The sequence below is a fragment of the Protopterus annectens genome, chromosome 8.part0, assembly GCF_019279795.1.
Source record: "Protopterus annectens isolate FY-2018-M chromosome 8.part0, PAN1.0, whole genome shotgun sequence".
NCBI lineage: Eukaryota > Metazoa > Chordata > Ceratodontiformes > Protopteridae > Protopterus > Protopterus annectens.
In genome coordinates, this window is record NC_056741.1 from 1,220,601,541 (window position 1) to 1,220,624,321 (window position 22,781).

A 22,781-nucleotide genomic window follows, 5' to 3' on the forward strand; every position below is an offset into this window, starting at 1 on the left:
GGGGGATCCACCATGAACCCCGGGAACTACCGGCCTATCAGTCTGAGTCTGATCTGCAAGGCCATGAACTGTATCATCATGGAACTTATAAACAAAGACATAGGTAACCTGCAAACTCTGGACCCCACCCAGTTTGGGTTTATGAAAGGTAGATCATGTCTCCTAAACCTAAATGACTTCTTTGAAGCAGTCACCAAAGCCGTGGACGAGGGTAAGGCGGTTCACACAGCCTACCTAGACCTCACCAAGGCCTTTGACACCATTCTCCACTCTGTTATCATTGATAAACTCCCGAAACTGGGCATAAACCCCTATGTCACATGATGGGTGGCAAACTGGCTCACTGACAGAACCCACACCGTGAAAGTAGCCAATTCCAAATCCATCTCTAGACCAGTGACAAGTGGAGTACCACAGGGTTCAGTCCTGGGTCCCCTCCTGTTCAGCATCTACTTCTCTGAAGTCCAAGCCAATATAGAGGGGTTATGGCTAAAAAAGTCCACAGACAACTGCAAACTGGGAGCCATTATTGAATCCCCTAAGGATGTGGACATTCTACAAAAGGGCCTCACTGAGACAGATGCCTGGTGTCAAAGCCACGGCCTCAAGCTCAGTACCAAAAAATGCATAGTCATCCCCTTTGGGCAAAACAATGTGCCAATGAGCTACCACATAGGCAGTAGTCCTCTCAACACAGTGTGATATGAGACCTAGGGACACAGGTAGACTGTAGTCTTTCCTTTGATAACCACATTGCCACAGTGGTCAAGAAGTCCTATGTGGCACACCTCATCACAAAAGGTTTCTCATCCAGAAAAGAGGTAATTTGTCCCCTCTACTCAGCCCTCATTAGGCCTATTATAGAGTACAATGCCCCATTTGGAATGTACCTCACAAGACATTTGCAGCAGCTGGAAAGACTGCAGAAATATATACATATATAATCTGTCATCACAAATGACTTCAATCACTTAAATTGCTACTACTACTACTACTATATTCTCTAAAAAAAAAAAAAAAGGTAAAAACAATGTCTTATTACAAGTGTGTATATACATTTAATGTATGTAATACCCCATCCTCACATAATTACTGTGTATAAAAAAATTGCCTTTCTTCTCAATGCGTAGATGGCATGTGTTTTTTTATTTGATCTCTAGACTATATGTTATGCATTGTGCTCACTGTCTCTGTGTCACAGGCATTTATTGTAAATGTTTTATTTTCTATAACCTTGTTTTAATCTGTGGAGCTTTTCTCCCCGGGCCTCCACTGAAAATGGAAATTGATCCAGCTGGACTAGCCCAGTCAACAAATGTAAAATAAAAAAATAAAATAAAAATAAAATACATCACAAAGAGTATTACTGGCCTCAAGCAGTTGCCCTATGCAGACTGTCTTAAGAAACTCCCGCTCTACTCCGTTGCATATCGCCTACTCAGAGGCGATCTCTGCCTAACATGCAAAGCCATGTCAAACCCAGAGCTGTTGAACATGCTACACTTAGAAAAATCCCAGTCCCTCTGGGCCACTCACTCTAGGGATCTTAACTTTGTCACCACGATGAACAGAACTTGCTGGAGAGATAGGTTCCTGTCCCAGAGACTTCCCATACTCTGGAACAAGCTGCCCAGTCATGTCAAACAGAGCACCTCATTGGCCCTTTTTAAGAAAAATCTGGACAACTGGATGGGAAACAAGAAATTTATCCTGGAGATCACCTCTGTGACTCTGCTCAACAGGGGCGCAGGAAAATATATTTTTGGATGGTTGAAGCCAGGGAATCCTTATGGCTAGGTTTATATAGGCCCTGGGGCCGCTAGCCTAGTACCTACCTATGAACCTATGAAGAAAATACGTGAAAAATCAGGTATGTTCTGCAAAATAAATAATCAGAAATGTATCTGAATTTTTTTATTTAGGCTGTCCCTTGTAAAATCTCAGTCAAAAAAGAAAAAAAGTGTTGGAGATTCCCTCTTCTTTGCCGCTTTCCCTACACTGCACTGATGTACTGTGCAAGCTTGGGAAAGTAAGTCCCATACGCAAGCACCGTACATCAAAAAAGCAGAACACATAGGAACACTGCAGCACCATTATATAAAGACATTATTTAAGAAAGATAATCAATTTCTTTCATCAATAATGTCATTGAATAATGGCAATAAAACTAATAACCGCAATTTGCTTAAACAGTGCTCCTGCTTGGTAAAATCTCTGAGTAACGACCATCCAAAGATTAAACGTTCAAGATAAATTTATTGTAAAACAGCAGACATGTGAAACTAATTCAGCATTACCCACACTGAGTTATGGGTTATTGCTTAAGCATTATACAAAAGCGACATAAATACAGACTAATTAGAAAGCCTCACCGAAAAAGTCTGCCAATTTGTTGTCTTGCCACTTTGTTGGAAACTGCCAGTATGAGTTGAGGACTGTCTGGAATGCCTGCCCTATAACCCTCAGGCCACCTACTTCAGCTTTTCAGCCATTTTCAGGCTTGTGTTTTGTAACAGCTGTTTTACCCTAGCTCATTCTTTGCAAACCTTCTTGCCCTCATAGTCATTATCATCCTTATTTTTTCTTAAAATACTTTAATAGTTCCACAGAAAACACAGAGGACATACTTTGTGTATTACTGTAACTCTAAGTTAGCAGATAAAATGTGTGTCCCAAACACTGGAATTTCCTGTCAAGTTATATCTGCTCCTCTCTGTACGCATCTCACTGTCTTTTCTTTACTGCCATCCTATTACATCTTTCAATCTACTTGCATGTGATTTTCTGCTTAAACAGAGTTGCTATTATATTTTGCTTTTCTTCTCTTTAGACAGCCATTGATCTCTGATTCATAATTCTGCATTAGCTGTGATTTATCTTGAATAGTGCTGTTTTTCATCTTTTGCTACAATTACAGTCCTGTAATGCTGCACTTCTTCAGTACTGTAACTGTACATTTGTTCCCTGGCCCTGTTCTACTTTTAAGATTTAGAATGGGTCTACTTAGATTAGTCCCCTTAACTTGTTAGCAAATGAAAAACATTTATAGTTTTCATGTAAATTAACGTCTGCATGCTGTATCAGTTACATAAAACTGCCTCTATGGGAACACTAGGATGGTATATAATTAGAAAATTGTGTACAGGATGCAAATGGAAAGCATTTTTTCAGTTTTAGCAAATAAATACTATAAAATAAAATAGTTGATCACTGACTACTTCATTTTGATATGATTTGTAAGATTGCAAAAGTAAAAATCTAAGAATAATAAATACCTCCCGGATGCAGTGTGTGTTGATAAAACAAGTTGCTTTTATGGTGTAGCCAAAGCTTATAAGAGGGAAATTCAGCATTTGCTGTAGACTGGTATCAGGACTGCTACAATGTTATCACTCATCACAGGCTGTGGGATCTTTTCACTGTGTAGTGTTGACATAATACATTGGTGGTTGAGATCCATATGCTTGCTGTCCCTGGTGTCCAACAATTGGACAGTGAATGTAATGATATAAAGTGAAATGATATTGAAGCTGTTACTTGCACTGGCTTGAATTTACGGCTCTTTTTGATTGGGCCTTCCTTTTGTTTTAATTAGTGGAGTAGCAGTGAGCTGTGTTGTGTGTGGTGTAGCTGAACAGGGGGTACTACTACATGCAGCTTATTTTTTTTCTCCTAAGTCAGTACAAATAAACTGTCTTCCTTCATATTGTAAGCTCCAGGCATGTTTGTGCACAGGGCCAATTTTACTTGCTCAGATCTGCACAAAACTGCAGTTGGCTGTGCTGAACTGTGTATTGCTGCTCTAGAGTCCCAAGAGTCCCTGCTCTTCAAACCTTGTATCCAGGTATCTTCTACTTTGGTGTTATTACTCTAGCCCTCTACCTACTAACTTGCACTTTTACTCCCTCAGTCTTTATTCCCCTTTTAGGGTTTATCACTCACTAGCACTGGATATCAGAGAGAGTAAACTAGCCCTGCCTTGACTGCCAACCTTCATTCACTTTGTATTCCAAGGCAGTGTAGGAATCGCCTCGTGTTCACTGAATATGAACTCTTGCTCAAATTTGTATGTTCCGTCTGTTAGACGTGTAAATACGTAGCAAACTTGGAGATGTTTCTCTCCTAGCCTATAGCATCAGTAAGCACCATATCGTCTCACCCCACCTATACATATGCAATATCTTCATACAAACAAAGCCAGCAATGGTTTTGTACTGATGCCCTTTAAACAGTCTTTAACCAAGCCTTCTAAAACTCTTAAGATTAGGTATCAGCAAAAGTCTCTGAGTACATCCACTCCATGCACTTCCACGTCAGCAAGTCACTGACAGCAAACCACTCCTATGGCTAGCACTCATAATCTAGCTTCTGGGAATGTCTCATTGATTAGTCACTCAATTGTTAGACATATAGAGTCCATACTCGGTATGTACTGGCCTGTGGCAAGATGAGCAACAGTCAGACTTGTTTTGCAAAGGATGGCCTGCATCTCTCATTCAAGGGTTTCTGCATGCTGGCTAAAGTCCTTGCTGCCTCCATTGTGATTTTTAAGGCCTAGTTCATCTAATGAACAGATTCCCTACTTAAAATAAAAACACATCTACTCCCAAACTGGACCACATTCATTTGGTTTGTCTCAATGCCAGGAGTCTTAACAACAAACTGCCTGCTCTTGAGGTACTTCTACATCTGGAATCTGTCCGTGGCTACTGAAACATAGTGCAAATAGTTCACATGTAAAGAAAGCACTGAAATCCATGCCTTTAGATGCATTGCAAACTGTGGCAGTGTCTGTGTTTGTTATTGGTTCATAGGTTCATAGAAGGTTACTAGGCTAATGGCCCTAGAGCCATTATAAGCATAGCTATATTTATCCCGAGTTGCCCCAATTGTTGGCGATTAGGTGAGTAAAGTTTGCAGAGATAAGGGTCTATGGTAGCTGATACTGACTTCCTCTGTCCAGGAGGGACATGAGTGCCACCCCAGGAGTGAATTTGCTGTCACTCATCCATTGATCTAGGTTGCGTTTGAAGAGGGTCAGGGAGGGGCTCTGTTTTATACGAAATGGAAGCTTGCTCCAGAGAAGTGTCAGTCTCTGGGAGATGTATCTACCTCTCTAGCATAACCTGTTCATGTCAGAGGCTAGGTTAACATCCCTGGAACGAGTCACCCTTGAGCAGTTTGACCATGTCCCTTCTAGACTGCTACTCCAAGAATCTCACAGTGAGCGCTTAGAATTCCTGCTTATTTTAGATAAATCAAACATTTACCTCATAGCTTGTTATTGATCCCCCTCTATGCCCTCAGATAACCATGCAACAGTTCCAGCCTCTTAGAAGGTATCCCTATAAGCAATAGGTCATTAATCCTTTATTACTTCAACTGTTCCTCCATAGAATGGAGGACCTTAGACTTCTAATGTAAGATATGCACAATCATTTTTGGATTCGGTAAACAAAAACTCCCTGGATCAAATTATCCTCAAACTCGGGGGTGTGTGTGTGTGACATTTTTGACCTGGTTCTCTGTTCCACTCTTCTCATCTACTCCTCACCAATAAAGTCAAACCATCAACTTGTGACCTTTCTCAGAACCGCCATTCCCCCAGAAACAAACATCATCCACTTTAGAGACTTCAGAAAGGCCAACCTTAGACAATTATACAATGACATCACTAAATTTATTCACAATATTTCCCAGCTTATGCAGCCGGTAACACTATGGATTTTTATGCCCATTTAGATAAACGCATTAATTTAGCAGTCACCATTAGAACCAAATACATTGGGAAATTGAAAAAAACCCACTGACGGTCAGGCAAATAAAACGAACTATATAACAAAAGGAAAAAACTCCCTAAATTGCCAAAAAGCCTAGAACTCCCCAGCATGAGAACAGTAGAAAAAACAGCACTAAGAAACTGAAAGCCACTATAAGGACCAGCAAAACATTCCACGAACTGAGGCTAGCATCTCAGGCAAAGGATGTCTACAAATCCTTCTTCACATTATAAAAATAAGAAGTAATTCATGTTCTAAACTTTTTCACAATGGAGTTTCCCATTCAAACCAAAAATATCTTGCAAAGATACTGGCAAACAAGTTTACTGCAAACATTTCTCCTGAAACTTCCTTCTGAGCTCCAGTCATCCCTGAGTCACTTCCTACCATTACTATGGAACATGGCTTAAGCTACTTAAAATAGCACTTCTTCCATGGGTTCTGATAACATACTTGGATGTCTAATTAATAGTGTCGGACATGAACTCAGAGAACCTCTCCTTAAACTGTTTAACTTAAACGTAGCTGCAGGCTATGCTCCCGAATCTTGGCATACTGCTGTAATAATGCCCCTTTCCTTTTGAGTCTGATCTGTAGTGCTGTGGAGCTCAACAGCAAGAATATCATAAATCATGATATCATAAATCTCTTTACACAAGATGCACAGTAATTTGTCTTCTTAAAGGCTAGATCATGTCTACTAAATATTGTCAGGTTCTTTAAGAACGCCAGTCAAATGGTGGATAGTGGACATACTGTCTATCTTAATTTGGTCAAGGCATTTGACACCATACACATGAAGGAATTGTTAGTAAGGTAACAGTCCTAAACAAGGATCTATGTGTTTTGATGGTTAGCCAACTGGCTTAAGGACAGAACTGAAGGTGTCCATCTAGATGATACCTCTTCAAACAGAGAAGATGGCCAGTGGTGTCTGCCAGGATTCTGTGCTTAGTGCCATGTTGCTGACTATTTATTTCTTGTACCTCAGAACTGTTAACAATGATCTCAGGTTGACCAGATTTGCTGCTGACTGCCAACTGGGTGCAATTGCCAAGTCCACTGAAGATATATTTACCTTTTAGGTTGAGGTAACATGAGTTAATATCTGCTGATAGAAAAGGGACTTAAACTAAATGCCAAGAAACATAGCATTATCCCTTTTGGGAAACAGCTAAGCAATGCAGCCTACAGCTTTGACAGCAACCCATTAGCAAATGGCAGCGTGACTAGAGGTCTGGGCACCTGGATAGATAATTCCCTCTCCTTTTGACTGTTTCACTGCCATTTGGCTTCTGTAGTCAGGAAGTCTTTATAGGTCTTTATATATTTTGCAACCAATTACCAAAGGCATTTCTTCCAAATTCATGGAAGAGATTGCTTCCTTATATTACACCATTCTACCCTGCTCAGGCCAATTTGAATATAATACACTCTTTTAGCATGTATCACACTACACACATAAAGAAAAAAAAAAGTAAAACGTGAAAATCCACAGATATTCCTCTCCAAAATGATCCCTGGTCTCAAAAATCTTAGTTACTTTGAGGGACTGGAAGCCTTATCCCTGTACTCTGTGACTTACAGACTTCAGAGGGGAGATATGTGAATCTATTAAAGTGTCCTTAGGGAACCTGCTATCCTTGACCTTTTTCTAGGTAAGCAATATAGTGCAGCCAATACCAGAACTAGAGATCTAAACTAGCATGAGAAGATAAATAAAAGAAAATGGAGAGACAGGTTCATCCCCCAGGTTCACCCCCTGCTCTGAAATAAGACTCCTCTGCAGATCAAACAATGTGATTTCTTGCCACTTTCAAACTTAGATTAGATGATTGGATGAGTACCCTTAAATTAAACCAGAGATTTACAGGTCTTACCCTCTTTCAAAAAGGTGGTAAAGCCTGAGAGTCATTATCGACAAGGCATACATTACCTCTGATCCATCTGCCTTGGATATGTTATTATCCTAATTAAGTTTCTGATTTTATGTGTATTTTGCAGATACAACCTAATGTGGAAATACTGTTTGAACTAAAAAGTCTAGAATGATTCAGCATTCTGTTTCAGATAGTGATGCTTGCTGTCACAGATGTTCAACACTTAGATAGTGAATGTGATTCTACAAGGTGAAATTATATCCTAATTGTGACTTATGAGTTAGACCTACACAGCTAAGCTAAGAATGATATGCCATGCCGTGCATGATATACAGTATCACCAGTTTGCTTTGGTTAATTAAAGCTGTGTACTGAATCATCAGGATGTGACAATGTCTGCTTAATACTTACAAATCCAGTCATTACAGACACCTTGTCAAAACTCCTATTACTGGCTCTCGACACAATACAAATTAATGCAGGTTTATGAAGGCTCACTTCTTCATAGCTTTCTAAAATGATAATGTTTGCTGTGTGTTATACAACACAACACATTTCATTCTCTGCATGGCAGGTTAAGTAAATATTAAAATAACCTCAAAAATTTGTTTCTTTCTTTCTTGCAGAAAGTTTAAAGGTAAGATTAGCTGATGGAGGCAGTCCCTGTGCTGGAAGAGTGGAAGTTTTTTACAAAGATAAATGGGGAACAATCTGTGGCCAAAGCTGGAATGATAAAAATAAAGATGTTGTATGCCGGGACCTGCAATGCGGACGTGCAGAAAAGCCCCAAAAGGAGCTTCATTTTGGACATGGAAATATCCAGGACATCTTGTTTGGGAATGTAGACTGTAAAGGAAATGAAACTCTCCTAGGGAACTGCTTGTTAACATTGTTGAAACAAGACCAGTGTCATTCAAAGACTACAGCTAAAGTTATCTGCTCAGGTAAAACTCCTCAATTTTTTTTTTTTTATAGTAAACACGTATGTTTCATTTTTTGTGGCTTTGATGACTCTTTCAATTCTAATTGTGGAATTTCCTGTCATAAAGTGTAAGCAATTTAAGATGTCCATGCACCATATATATATATATATATATATATATATATATATATATATATATATATATATATAAGCTTGTAAAATATTCTTCTATGGGTGATAACTTTGTCAGTCATTTAGAGAAGCCCCAACAATATATTGAAGCCTATCTTTCTGACTATTTCCACACCACAAGTCAAGATGAATGGAAAACAGTTCAACATTTGCAATGCAGTTAACAGAAAACTTGCAAGTGATAGCCAGCATAAGTCATCCACTGAGCTAAGTCAGAAAGCACACTACACTGACTTTTGATCCTTTCATTAAATAACAGCCATTGACAACCATTAATGATGCCACAATAATTCAGATGCAACAAATAATCATTAACGATTAAACCATTAACTCAAGCTGGTTGGCATAACCCAGCCTGTTTCGGCTGCCACTGCAGAAAAAAACAGGTGTGTATTCCAAGCTACCTTGGACCTGGTAGCAAACCCCACAAACTCATACTTACAAACTGCATACCCCTTGATGTGGCCACCAGCCAAATCTGGGTACAACTTTAGGAGAGCTGAGGCCGTTGAACAGGAACAGGGGGGAAACAAGAGGGCAAAGCCATAAGGCCGCCACCTAACCCTAAGATGAGAGTTGGGAGGGTAGGTCAGTGTGCCTGCTGACAGATCGTCTGAGCAGAGGTGTAGCACTCCCTTAAATAGGGGGTACACCTCACCATGTCCACCCTTAATGACTTGTATGCTTGTGGACAACCTGCAGTTATGGGTACGTCATTGTTGTCCACTGAGCTGAAACCATACCACATTGACTTTGTGACCTTTTATTAAATAACAGCCATTGACCACCATTAATGATACCACAATAATTCAGATGCAACATATAATTATTAACCAGAAAACCATTAACTCAAGCTGGTTGGTGAAACCCAGCTTGCTCCTGCTGCCATTACAGAAAAAAGTAGATGCATATTCCAAGCTACCTCAGACCTGGTAGCAAACCCAATTAACTCATCCTTACAAGTCACACACCCCTTGATGTGACCACTGGTCAAATCTGAGTGCAAGTTGAGGAGAGCCGAGGCTGCTGAACAGGAATGGGGGGAAACAAGGGTTGTGAAGCTGTAAGGCTGCCACCAACCTGGTATGTTCATGCTGTTCCCCCTATATAGCCGGCATAAAAAATGGGAATCTGGGTCATGGGAAAAACCAAGTTAACCTTTGAAAAAAATTTTAATAGCAAAAACAATATCCAAATTAAATAAATCAAAATCCATGTTATTCAAATGAACATTGTCCAAATCAGAAATATCAGGATCCAGTCTGTCAAGATCTCTGTGCTGAATCACATGGAAACCAATTTGACTAGAAGCCCACATAACTCTATGGTTGATGAAACACCTGGCTCTCTCAATAGCAATGGACCTTTTAGTGCCTTTCCAGTGAAGTCTCGGGATGATGGCAGACCAGAACAAAACCAAACTCAGATACAGCTGCCACAACCAGTGCATATCAAACAGCATTCTGGCCAACAGGATTTTATTATGGGCCTAGACAAATTTTTACCTCAGAGGTGAATGACCATAATTCTGAGTAAGCCTTCCTCCATGGTAATCTTGTGCCAGATTTCCCAGAACTGAAACCAGTGAAGGCCAGGGAAATCAAAAGAATGAACTGTCCAACTGCTAAGATCAAAGAACTTGAATGAACAGCTGGGTGTGCCAAGGCTCAGATTGTAGCTCTCTTGATGAAATAATGGCCCAAGAGCGAAATTACCTCTTTCCCTGCAACAGAAACAAAAATTAATGCCTGATGTAATACAGAAAGGCCTCAGACACCTACCTTCTCATTCTTTGAATGACCTTGACAGAATGCCTTTCAATAGTCAAGTCAGAGGTATGACCTATCCAGAAGGAATGCAAACAGTAACCCTGTGAATGAATTCCTTGTACTGTCATGGCCTGCCTTAGAAATAAATTGATCTCTGCCAGGCTATAATGCCTGCACAAAGCCCGCACAAAAAAAAAAACAAAAAACAGGCCTGATCTGTTCCTTGTGGGGGTGATATTATGATTATGTAGCAATCTGACCCAGTGCACCTGACAAATGGCAAGACCAATGGCCTTGTCTAAACACACCTGCTGACCTTTACCAGACTGATTTGTCTTAGATTTCTTTACCCATTTCAGGATAAAATCACTGTGGATGAGAAGGTCCTCCTAGCAAACATAAAGGAGTACTTCATTGGCACAGAAGGCCCTCATAAAAAGACATAAACAAAGCTGCTAACATATGAAAATCACCCAGCATCTTATAGAGACATTGAATAACAATGAGAAGGACTTGTATCCCAATGGGCTTTCTGAAATCCCAGGAAAGTCCTTAAATATTCTCAGTGCCGTTGAGTACACTCCCAATAACCCAGTGGCTGGACACTTCCTGAAGGCTCAAAAAACAATCCAGCCAACCCAAAGATGCAAGGTGCACTCTGAGAGCTTTGGGAAAACTGCCTGTGGTGATCCTGGCCACTAAAAATTCCAGTAGCAGCTGTACCCCCCAATGTGTCCTGGGACCAGACAACAATGACCAAGACCTTGAAAACCTGAAGGGACGATGAATATGCCTTCCTAGTATTGCTGGCAAGTTCAGCAACCTGTGTAGCTGCATGATTCAGCCTGTACAAACTTTACTGGATCCCAAAAAATATCCAAAGTAATTGCTGAACTTGTTAAAGTTTGGGTGAAATCACCTTGAATGAATTATCAATGGTATCGACTTCCAAACCCAAAAAGTTTAAGACTGCGCTCGGTCTTTCTGATTTGTTGCTGGTCAATGGTACTCCTAACTCAAAACAAAGCCATTTTAAAATAGGCATACCCTCTAAAGCACCATCCTTACCCTCCCCCCTCTATCAGAAAATCATCTAAGAAGTAGACTGCTGACTGGTGGGGTTCTCGCTGTTGCCAGGACCAATGTACAGCTGTGCTAATTAGTTCAAATGTAGCACAAGCCACAGCACACCATATAGACATTGCAGTGTGAAGAAATATTTTATCATCGAATTGGAAACCTAAATAAGGCCAGTCTTCTTGGCTCACAGGGAGAAGACAGAAAGTGGATTGTATATCCATCTTGCAGAGCCAGGGATTAGAGTAGCCATAATGCCCTCTGCTGCCTGGTCCAAAGAGGAGTAGCGTACCTTGGTCATGTTGCTATCAATAAAGTCATTGACTGAATCCCCTGCCAGTTTGGACAGATGATGAATTAACCTGAATTCACCTTCTTGTTTCTTGGGAACCAGACAAATGGGGGAAATTTTAAAAGGATGCCAAGCGGGTGGAAAAGGGACCAATTATCTTACCAGCTGCTCACTCTTTCTCTATCAGTATGGCAACAATTTGTTCATATCCCTTGATGGATGACAGATTATTAACTAACTTAGAATCTAAAAGAGCTATAGAATGAATAGAATAGACCTTGGAAAAGCCCTCATGAAGAGTGGTTGCTGCCTTCTGATTTGGATAACCTGACAATAAGCAGGTCAATCTATCTAGGCAAATGAGGAAATTAATTTGCTGTGGTATGCTCAAGTCCCCTGCCAAAACCTCCCTGTTTCGACGAAAAGGTGGCTTACCCTGAAGGAGATGTTACACTCCCCCAATCTCTACTTCTGCTCAAGAAGTGGGAAAAAAACAGGCCTATCCCTAGCAACTAACCTCCAGAACCTGGAAGTGTGGTGACCTTTCCCACAACCTGAAAACAAGTGGCTGTACTTGCAAGCAGGCCAAATGTATTTATCATGCTAAAGGCCCAGCACAACTTTGTTTCCTTTGCATTACCCACCCCTCCATCCATACCCTCAGTTGCCTGCTTGACCATCATTGCACTGAGCCATATGTCAGGATACCTCAACTCCCACCTCAGGGACTTCTTAAGAGCTTTTGGGTTCCTAAAATGCTGATCATAATTCAACCAAACATAACCCCCTTTGACATGATAGTCTTCCCTTATGGTCACAAAGTAAGCTAATAAAGGCAGGGCCTGACTGGGGTCCTTCTCGATGATCACACTCAAACACCACAAAACCCAGTGACCAAGTATCTCAGTTTCTGACTGATGTCCTGGCTGATGCCTTCTTCCTGATGGCTGCTAAAGCTGCCATCAAGCCCTTGTTAGATGTGTTGTTGACATCCAAGATGCACTTAATTCCCTCATTGTCCACTAGGTTGAAGATATCTACAAACTCCCCTTTGATAAACTTGTCTTTCACTTGGTGGGAACATGTGCCATGATGTGCGAGCCCAGGGAATTGGAACCTAAAAGGCTGAGCATAACCATGGGGCACAAGAATTGGGGAAGAAAATCATCTGGATGAGGTAAGACCTCCCTTTCTGAACCACTGACCTCCTCAGACCCCATATGTAAGTTGACCATCGGCTATCTGTCCAGCATCAGTACCTACCCCCTCCCAGGAAACCGCAGCTGCAGAGGCACTGACGTTTCTTTCTAGGACTAAGTCAAACAACCTAATCTTTTTGTCTTCCGGCAAAGAATTTATAAATCCTCAGTAGATCGACCCCTAACATTAATACTAAGCCCTGCTGACTTAACAGAGATGTTACCTTGTGCTTCTGTTGATACTTTGGATGGGCAGGAAGAGGTGGCCCTGTGGCCGGAGGAATCTCTGTTGGTCTTCTTCCGAGCCTTCTTAGCCAGGGCTGGTCCTTCAGTTGCACACTCTTCCATATTCAGTGATAGTCACTTCTTGGAACTCTGACCCTGCTCATCTACTCCCACTGTTTCTAAGTCAGATAGCAAGCCTTGAGCCTCCTGCAACAGATGAATACAGCTCCCCTTGACTGACTGAACCGTAACAGAACCTGAAAAATAGACAGGCTTAACACAGTGAACAACAACAGCAAACAAAACAAAAGATAGGAAAATATGACAACTAAAAACCACTCGGAGTTCCAGGTAAAACTGACCACTCACTGAATCCTTGGATGGTATGCTACTGTGGGGGTGTAGAATGTCTATCCCTCAAGATGTTTGTCTTCCCATCACACTGACTGATAAAAATGCCACAGTGACTAAAACTGTTAAGTTGCTGTGGGGGTTCCAGTATGCCATGCTCCTGTTCTGCTACAATCAATACTGCCCAAATACTAAGGATGTGCCCATCCTTCACTGACTAAAAGTAGGAAACAAAGCTAAACTGGCAAATCCAGTGATGAGCTAACAACTATAACCAAAAGGGAGGTTATCAAAGATGCCTTGTGCAAATGAATCTAACAACTGTCACCCCAATGCAAATTTATTATAAGGGCATTGTGCCATATACCCCTCCCATAACAAATGTTATAATACCCCTCTGTCACTTACCTCATCTGCTGCATGTTTCGAAAAATTTCAACCAGCCCTGGGCTGGCTGCAGGAGCTTATGCCATACTAAGGTAACCATACTTAAATTATAGTAACCCAAGCTGATAAGCTGAACCAGAAACCAATTCCTTAATGATCTTACACACAACCACAGCTAGAAGTGTAATACCAAAACTTTGACTGACTCCCCCATAGGTAACCTCCAAAACATCCACCCAAATTAATTCAAACATTTACCACACAACCAACCATGTAGTACTGCTACCAGATAAGCAGCCAACGTGACACTGGAACTTAACCCTAAAATGATAATCCACCTGATACAGTCTTCTATGCTCCAACACCATGCAGACACCCACATTCAATATAAATCTGGTCAGCCAGAAAATGGAATTAAAACTGTTTAAGATACAGTGCTAAAGAGCCCCATTGAAATAGATGATAATACCAGGTACGAATAATCCCATCCAGATTCCAGCCAAATAAAGAATATCCTTAAACAATATGGTAATTACACAACCTATACATCAAAAGAAATCACAGACTACAGTATCAGCAGGTAAGAGGCATTACTCAGAAGGAACTAAAATCCCTCAAACAGCATAGAGAGGTAAAATTAAGGTCTACACTTTTTCACATTGGCAGAAGAGGCTAGCCTGACCTAATCTGAATGATACTGCAGTCATTTATGACAAAACAGCTATGACCAGAGAAGCTAACGCTTTTTTATGTTTTCTTATGTCAAATACGTTCACCAGCATATTCCCTCAGCCTGTCTTTCTTACTTCCGGCATATTGTAACTTCACCCAAAATACATTTTTGCAGGTGAGACAAGTCTTTTCTACCCATTTACATAGAAGGTCTTACCCCCACACCCATTTACTTTTGCATACTAACCTCTGATTCACAACGGTGGAGAAAGGACAACAAAACCCAAAGCAATGCACAGCAATCTCACTTGCACAGCAATCTGCATCACATGACAAATAACAGGAAAGCTATACATGCATAAGTAAGGTAAGATTCTACAAGGGATATGATGGGTACAGTAAGTGAAGCAGTTTTAACTATCTGGATAATAGCCCAGAAGCAGCAGGCAGGGTTTTCTCTGAATGAAATGAATTTGTTTAGCAACTTTCTAAATGTATAAAGTTATACCATATGAATAGAAAACATGATAGAGATGCACTGGGTTCAGGGCTGTGGGAAGGCTGACAGTGTGGCTATAGTTAACACTTTGTAGTGTAGAGCCTGGTGATTATGCTCGGATATCTGGAAAAAGCCAAATCATTTAAGTGCTTCTATAGTGTTAGACCCGACCTTAACAAATGTCAAGCACCTCCTGTTTCATTTGTTAAGATCAGGTTTTGCACTAAGCAGTTAAATCTGTAAGTACTGGCCAGCAAACAGTGGTAGAACAAAAACAGATTTGTTTCTGCCTGCCGTCTGTGCTGGTAATGTGTCCCTGACTTTATCTAACATATCAGAATCTCTTACACTGTGTTTCTAACAGTGCTCGTAAAGTGCTTTATGGCTTTGAAAGCTGGTGAAACACTTAGTGATTTTTCCCCTTGTAACTTGTGGTAAATGAAGCAGATAAAGCTCCATTCACTACAAAGAATTCTGATCAGGTCTCCGATCATAACCCTTTATTATGTGTTTTTCACACAGATACCAACATTCACCTCTCGAGCTTCAACCTCACAGTGAGTTTTTTGGCATCCATTCTTGAACATGTAATAAGCTGGTTTTCAGAGACGCACTCATAATCCTCTGTTACTGATGGTGCTAATTTTATTAGATGATTTAATTTGTTTGCGCTTTGAAGAAAAAAAGATTTAGGGTTACTTACTAGCATTTCTATTTTGAATGACAGATTTTAAGTAGCATATTAATATTTTCCAAAATATTTCAGCTGAAATGTACTCATGTTTTCTAAGTTTTTGAGCCATACATTTATTTCAAATCTATATTAGTCTCATATTGGGGTATGTTGGATTCTGTACCCCTAAGATTTTGAATGCTTTCATTTATTTTTATTTTTAATCCTGCATAACCCATTATTGCATTTGATTTTTGATGTCAGCATTGCAGCAGTAAGGTAGTCTGTAAAGGACTCAGTACTGATTGTATTAATGAAGCAACCCCTTTTATAATGTTTGGATTAGTGATTGCAGCCTTCAGTAATTGAAATAAAAAATAATATTTTACCACTGCAAAAATGACAGATCTTCGCAATGCAAACTAAATGCAACACTGGGTATTAAAACACAGTTACAAAAGTTTAAAAAATTGCAGTATTCACATATACAAAGTTGTAAACTGCTTTTGAATTGTTTTATTTTTTCTCTACATATTTTTATTTTTAATGTAAGCTGTTCTATTTTTGACCATTCCTCCAGTCTTGTCACATTTCTTCTCAACTGTATCTGCTTTTGTATGCATCCTATTCCATATCATTGTGACATCAACAAAAGTCATTATTTTACTTTCAGACCCACTGCAGTGTCATTTATATAAACATTTAAAAGGCTCATCCCCTGTACTTCTCAGTGTGGCCCTACAGTGGTAACCATTTCCCAGATTCTGGTTACTATAAAAAAAATTCTCTCCTGTTGTGATGCCAATATTTTGCCAAGACTACCAACAAAAAAATCATGTGAATTCTGCATAGTTTACTTACTAACATATTGTGTTGTACTGCTTTAATTTTATGCTGTCAATGCCTCCATTCCATTTGTAGACAATGAATCTGCTTACCTAGCATAAAGAACTTCATTATATTTATTTGCTATGACACTCATATTGTGAATCTGTGCTACCATTAGTTATGTATCCCACTGGTTTCCAGGAATTCCAAAATTCTTTCCTTCCGCAATCATGCCATAATTTCATAATCAAATGAATTCACTGAATCCTATTTCAATGAACAAATTTGTTCAACATGCTAGTAGTTAAAAGTAGTTAATGTAATATGATAATCTTTAACTGCAACCACTAAGCTGTATTTTGGGGAGTAAATCTTCCTTCCTCTGACAGGTGGGGACTGCACTCCCACACCCCTTATTATTACCAGATTATATGCTTGTCACATCTCAAATGCAATAAAATACTTAGACTTTGTGGTGAATACTTGGGTATTTACATTTCTCCAACATATGACAGATCCACTTTCAGTGAACTTCTGCTTCAAACAAGGTTGCTTAACAGAGTAGGATTCATGAATCAAATTTGTTATCTGTATGGCTCCTTAGTCCCTTTCCCTAGCTGATGTGAATGAAAATCATACCTTTCCTTGGCCCTCGCCCAGTATTTTAGCTCATTATCCACTTTCCAAATTTGTTAAAAGTGTTAGTTAATATCAACCGCAGTTTTCCCTGAGTTTTCTAAAGATTTCAGGCCTTATTTGCATTGAGCACCTTTAGATTTTAATGTTCTTTCAGGACTCTTTGTTTTGTGGAAGCACTGAGATCACTGAGGCACTTCCATCCAAATTTGGTGAATCTTGCTTATCTTTCTTTGTTTAGGAAAGACTTTTTGCAGGGCCTGATCTGATCTATCCAAGGTCAGCCCTAAGTCTGCCTTAGCCAGCACCAAATGCTCTATTCTCACTATATCTAGTTTCACTTCTAAAATAATTTAACAATAATAATGCTTCATTTCAGCTATCATGGTCTACATTTTCCACCTTTCTCTCTTAAGAGATGTTCCATTTCTTCCTTTTCTCTTCTCTCTCGACTTCTAGTCCTGTCTCTATAATGTATGTCCTTATTCCCTTCTGAGCTGTCAGACTAGGTATTCACAATGAAGTTATGGCTTTTTGCATCCTTAGTTTATGTGATGGTACTCATCAATGTATCTTTTTATTCCCTATGTACAACTTTATGTGGCTTTGCCTTGCATCAGACCTCTTAATAGAGATACCATTGACAGAATTTTGAACTTGGTACGTGTCATGCTAATGAGCTTTTCATATGAGCCTTTAGCATAGGAAATTTTTGAAATATTTAATGCAAAAAACTTTTTGGTAGCCATTATTTCTGCCAGGCAATCAGTAAATTGCAAACTTTGTAAATAGTCAAAGATTCCCTTTCATTCTAAATTTATACATTAGTATTTGGAAATAAATGCAGTTTTCTTCAAAATAATATATCTTTGATATTTGCCCTTCTCAGTTCATTATTTTCCTAAACACAAACTTTCTGTGATGCTGAAAAGAAACACAACTTCCTTAAAAAATAAAAAAAGGTCATTATTTACTATACTGAAACCTCTAAGGAAACCAGAGGACAAAACTCTTAACTCTTCTGTCATACACCTCAGTTTCCATCTGAATCTTGAAGCCAAAAGAAACCAGCCTACTCACACTGTTCAAAACATCCTATTCTACTACAAAAAAGGAAGTTAGACTTTAATACCTGTGCTTCAACAAGGTAGTTAGGCAAATTGAAAGGAGTGAGAGTGTTTGGTTAAATGATGAAATGATGGTGGTAAGGCAATGAAGGCAGCAGTTAAGGGGCTGCTGTTGAAGGAAAAGTCTGTAAGCAGTGGATTGCTACAGTGATCTCTCCTGGGATCTGTGTTCTTCACTATGCTTGAACTTGACATAACAATGCCCTTAATAAACAAAAGCAACTTCTTTGTGAACAGAAACAAAATACTATCATCAGATGAAAATAGAAGGATTGAGGATGAGATTAGCAACAAGGGCCAAATAGTGACAACTGAGGTTTAGTACTGATAAATGTAATGTGCAACACTTGGGGAGCAACAAACTTGGAATAGGTCAAAGGGTTATCATATGGGGATCACTTTAAAGCAAATGACTGAAAAAAGACATTGGATTGATTGCAGTAGCATGTATGGACCACCAGGAACATGGTAAGAAAACAGTGGTCAAATCCGAAAGGGTGCTAGTCTTCATCTCAATGGAAATAGACTGCAGCAATAAATAAGAAATAATTCCTTATTACATAGTCTTGGAGTGCTTTTAGTTAGAATACTGTTTCCTGTTCTGGATATCATACAGTAGGGACTTAAGCTATCAGAAAAGTCAACAAGGTTGGTGAAGGAGATGGGGGAAGATAACATCTCAGGAGAGACTTTATAGCCTAGAGCTGTACCCTAGAAGACAAAGGCATTAGAGTATGTGCAAAGAAACTGAATAGAAAAGGATGATATTGTGAAAGGAGAGGGTATGGGTTTCAAATACAAGGTTCAGAATTCAGGTTGGACATGAGGAAATACTCTTTCAGGGAAAGAGTATTGTGCAAAGAAAAAAAAACAGAGTAGTTTCCTTATCCCCTGGTAAAAATGGATAAAGTTTTCATTGCACCCTAGAAGATGTGCTCAATTAAAAAAATAGGTACTTGAGGGACCAAGCAGGGAAAGGTGGGAGTTAGTTGTTAACACAGACTTGGATTGCTGCACTGGTGGCACCTGAAAGAGTACAGGTGTCATTCACATCAAGAAGCCTAGAATGCTCACATTGCAAGCAATATGGTACTTAGCCAGGTAACTTGGCATGAGTGGTAGCAGTCATGTGCTTCATGGAAACAGTCCTCATTGGAGTGGAAATTGTGCTGTGTGAAGAGATAAGATAATCTACAATGATTTGCAGAATGGCTCGCTCTTATTTCTCTTGTACCATGGAGAAATGAATGAGTTGAAGCCTGGTTCCTGCTCCCACAGAGAAACAAGTGGGCCAAGTGCTTGTGGCAATGTAGAGCCACTAGGCTGTTCCTGTGTACTCCCCCAATACAGCATCTGAACAAATCTTCTGGATTAAATCATTAAAGCCATTAAAAGAGGCACTAGACTGGCTTAGAGAAGAGATGAAGGGAGCAGCTTGAGCATGTTACTTGTGATAATTGAGCAAACTATGTTGATAATTAATCCTCTGTTGTCTAATTGCATGTGTAGTATGCCCTTATGCAAGAACTGCGTGTACTGTTCTGTAGCAAAGCAGATTCCTCTGAGGAAAAAAAATTAAGTATGCCTGTTAGAAAACAATTCACATTTTTACAAAACTCTGCTTTTCAGATATCAAGGCAAAACATAAAGTGTAACAACAAGGTCCTTAGGAGTTTGTTTCCTGTGAAATATGCCTTCTCCTGTAATAAGCTGATAACTAGACTGCAGCCATTGGCTTACTACAGTTGGATCCCCACACCCCCAGCTCTTCCACTGAAGGGTAAAAAAAAACAATTTACTGTAATAAGCTACCATTGACTTTTTACAGATGTTCTTCATGTTTCACTGTTGCAGTCATTACATTTGGGTAATCTGCTTGCAGGTTGCCCTCAGTCGGCCTGATTAACAAAGTCTTGGGTCCTGCGTCAGTTACTGTCCCTTCTTCCATGACGTCAGGTCATCAGGGGTATAAAACATGCAGCCGATGCCATTACATCAGTCTTTCCTGCTGTGTGGTGCCCAAAGCAGAAGCAGTTCGCAAGTGCCGGTCGGCTGACTCCTGAAATTTTCGTTTTCGAGTTTCAGAACCGAAGTCTTCAACTAAAAGCTAAGTACCCCGTTGGGAAAACTTTTTCTTGCTCCTTACCGATGTCAGTAAAAGTTAATAATTGCATTACTTGTGGAAAGCAAATACCTCATAGAGATTTTCATTCGTACTGTACCCCTTGCCTAGGCACTGACCAAGACGTACCTTGCTGTCGGTTTTGTGCTTTATTTGCACTATCCGTCGTTGGTATATTTTTGCCTCTACATATTTAGGTTCTCAGTTTAATTATCCAGAAATGTCGTCGGTTAGCCATCCAACTACTGGGATTTTGAAATCGCAAAAACAGAGACAGGCTGCCGAGGTCCAAAACTGCCGATGACACTTCTCCTAAGCCAGTCGCCAGTTTGCTGGTACTCAGTGAGGCACTTTCGCAGCCCCTGATACCCGCTACTTCTGATTCACAAGCCTCTACTGAGACCCATTCAGAGTCTGGTATGCCGCAAGATGCTTCAACTATGGAACCCGTGGATGTCTCTACCTTGGATGGGTCCGGAGCCGCTGTGCAGGCACTGGCTTCTGAGGGTGTATTCAGGCCTACGGATTTGCATATTAAATCAACGCCTCCTTCATTACTAAGGCCTAAATCTCCATCCATGACTAAAAACCGACACTCAGGCCACATGCTCAGGCCCCTATGCCTAAAAAACAAATGATAAAAATGGCTGAAGATCTAATAACTTTAATCAGGGGTAGTCAACCCCCCCCCCCGCCCTTCTAAGAGGCCTAGGGTTGAGCTTGATTATGAATCTTCTGATCAGGATTCTATTTTTTCTGACTCTTCTGACGAGCTGGATTTGTCCATACCTGCTTATGAGGATTCTGATGCAGAGGATTCTATTCCCTCTGCTTCCCCTCCTGAGGATTTTTCTTTTGGGGAAACCTTACATACTCTAAGGGAACATTTTCACTGGGAAAGCCAGGAATTTTCTGATTCAAAAAAGAGGCTTAGTGATTTCCTTCTCCTACCTCAGCATAGGCCTTTGGCTATTCCTCCTGTACTAGATATTGTTGATGATGCTTTCTCGGAATCCAGTTTGGCCCCTGATTCCCTGCCTCCGGCTCCCAGTAAACCTAACAGATACTACAGGGTCCCTGAGTCCCACAAGTTCCTTTTCAAAAATCCTATTGCAGATCCAGAGACTATTTCACAGGGGCCCAAAGGTATTAAGGCTTCTACTGCTAGAAATCCTACCCCTTCTGATAGAGACTCCAGGGCGCTGGATAGATGGGGTAAAAAGGTTTACACTTCAGCAACCCTGGCCATTACAGCTTTAAACTGCCAATTTCATGTGTTAAAATATCAGCAACATGTTATTGGACTGCTTAAACAGACAATTATGTTGATTCCTGACTGTGTGAAAAATAGAGACTTACAGGACTTAATGCATTCTGCTGAACTAGTTGGAAAACATACTTTGCAATGTGGTTTTGATTCATTAAAAGCCTCTTGCAGGGCTGCTGTTACTGGGTCTGTGCTTAGATGGCATGCTTGGCTTAAGGAGCAATCTTTGCCTGATCATGTTAAAGCTAATTTGTTGGATGCTCCTTTAAATCAGGACAGCCTGTTTGGTAACAAGGCTGAAGAAGTTCTTAAAAAGATGGAAGATAAAGCTAAATCTATGCAAACTGTTAAATATTTTCTACAAGTTCAGCCTCTTAGATTTAGTAGGCACTGGCCCACTAAGAATTGGTTCTTTCCAGCCCCTTCCAGGTCTTCTCAAGCCAAACCCAGACACAGCAAAAACACACCAGGTATCAATCCCAGGTGACTCACAGAACTAAGCTGTGGGGGACCTCCGCTTCCAAGACTGGGAATAATAAGACTCCCCCCTATGGTAAACTGTCTCAATGACTTCCTTTTAAAATTTACAAGAACGTATCTTCTGACTACCCCTTTGGGGGGGAAAGATTGCTCTTTATGCAGAGAACTGGGAAATCATTACCCAGGACAAATGGGTTTTAAATATAGTGTCACAGGGATACAGATTTCACTTCCACACGTTGCCAATGCCAAATGGGTAGCTGGACCTACCCCCAAATCAGTGGGCAGAGGCCCCAAAACAAGTACTTTCTCTCTTAAGCATGGGGGCTATTCAACTGGTACCAGAACAGGAAAAGGGACAAGGTTTTTACTCGAGACTTTTCCTGGTACCCAGAAAAGACTA

At 40.2% G+C, this 22,781-nt stretch overlaps 1 protein-coding gene across 1 annotated transcript in view; it reads left to right on the forward strand.

The window, feature by feature from the left end:
- The window catches only part of LOC122808441 (scavenger receptor cysteine-rich type 1 protein M130-like), a gene marked incomplete in the record, with an annotated part of 758,816 nt that overhangs the window by 169,507 nt on the left and 566,528 nt on the right, over positions 1 to 22,781 (forward strand). The window contains 1 exon segment of the mRNA XM_044079404.1: positions 8,287 to 8,604. Coding sequence (XP_043935339.1) covers positions 8,287 to 8,604 — 318 coding nt within the window.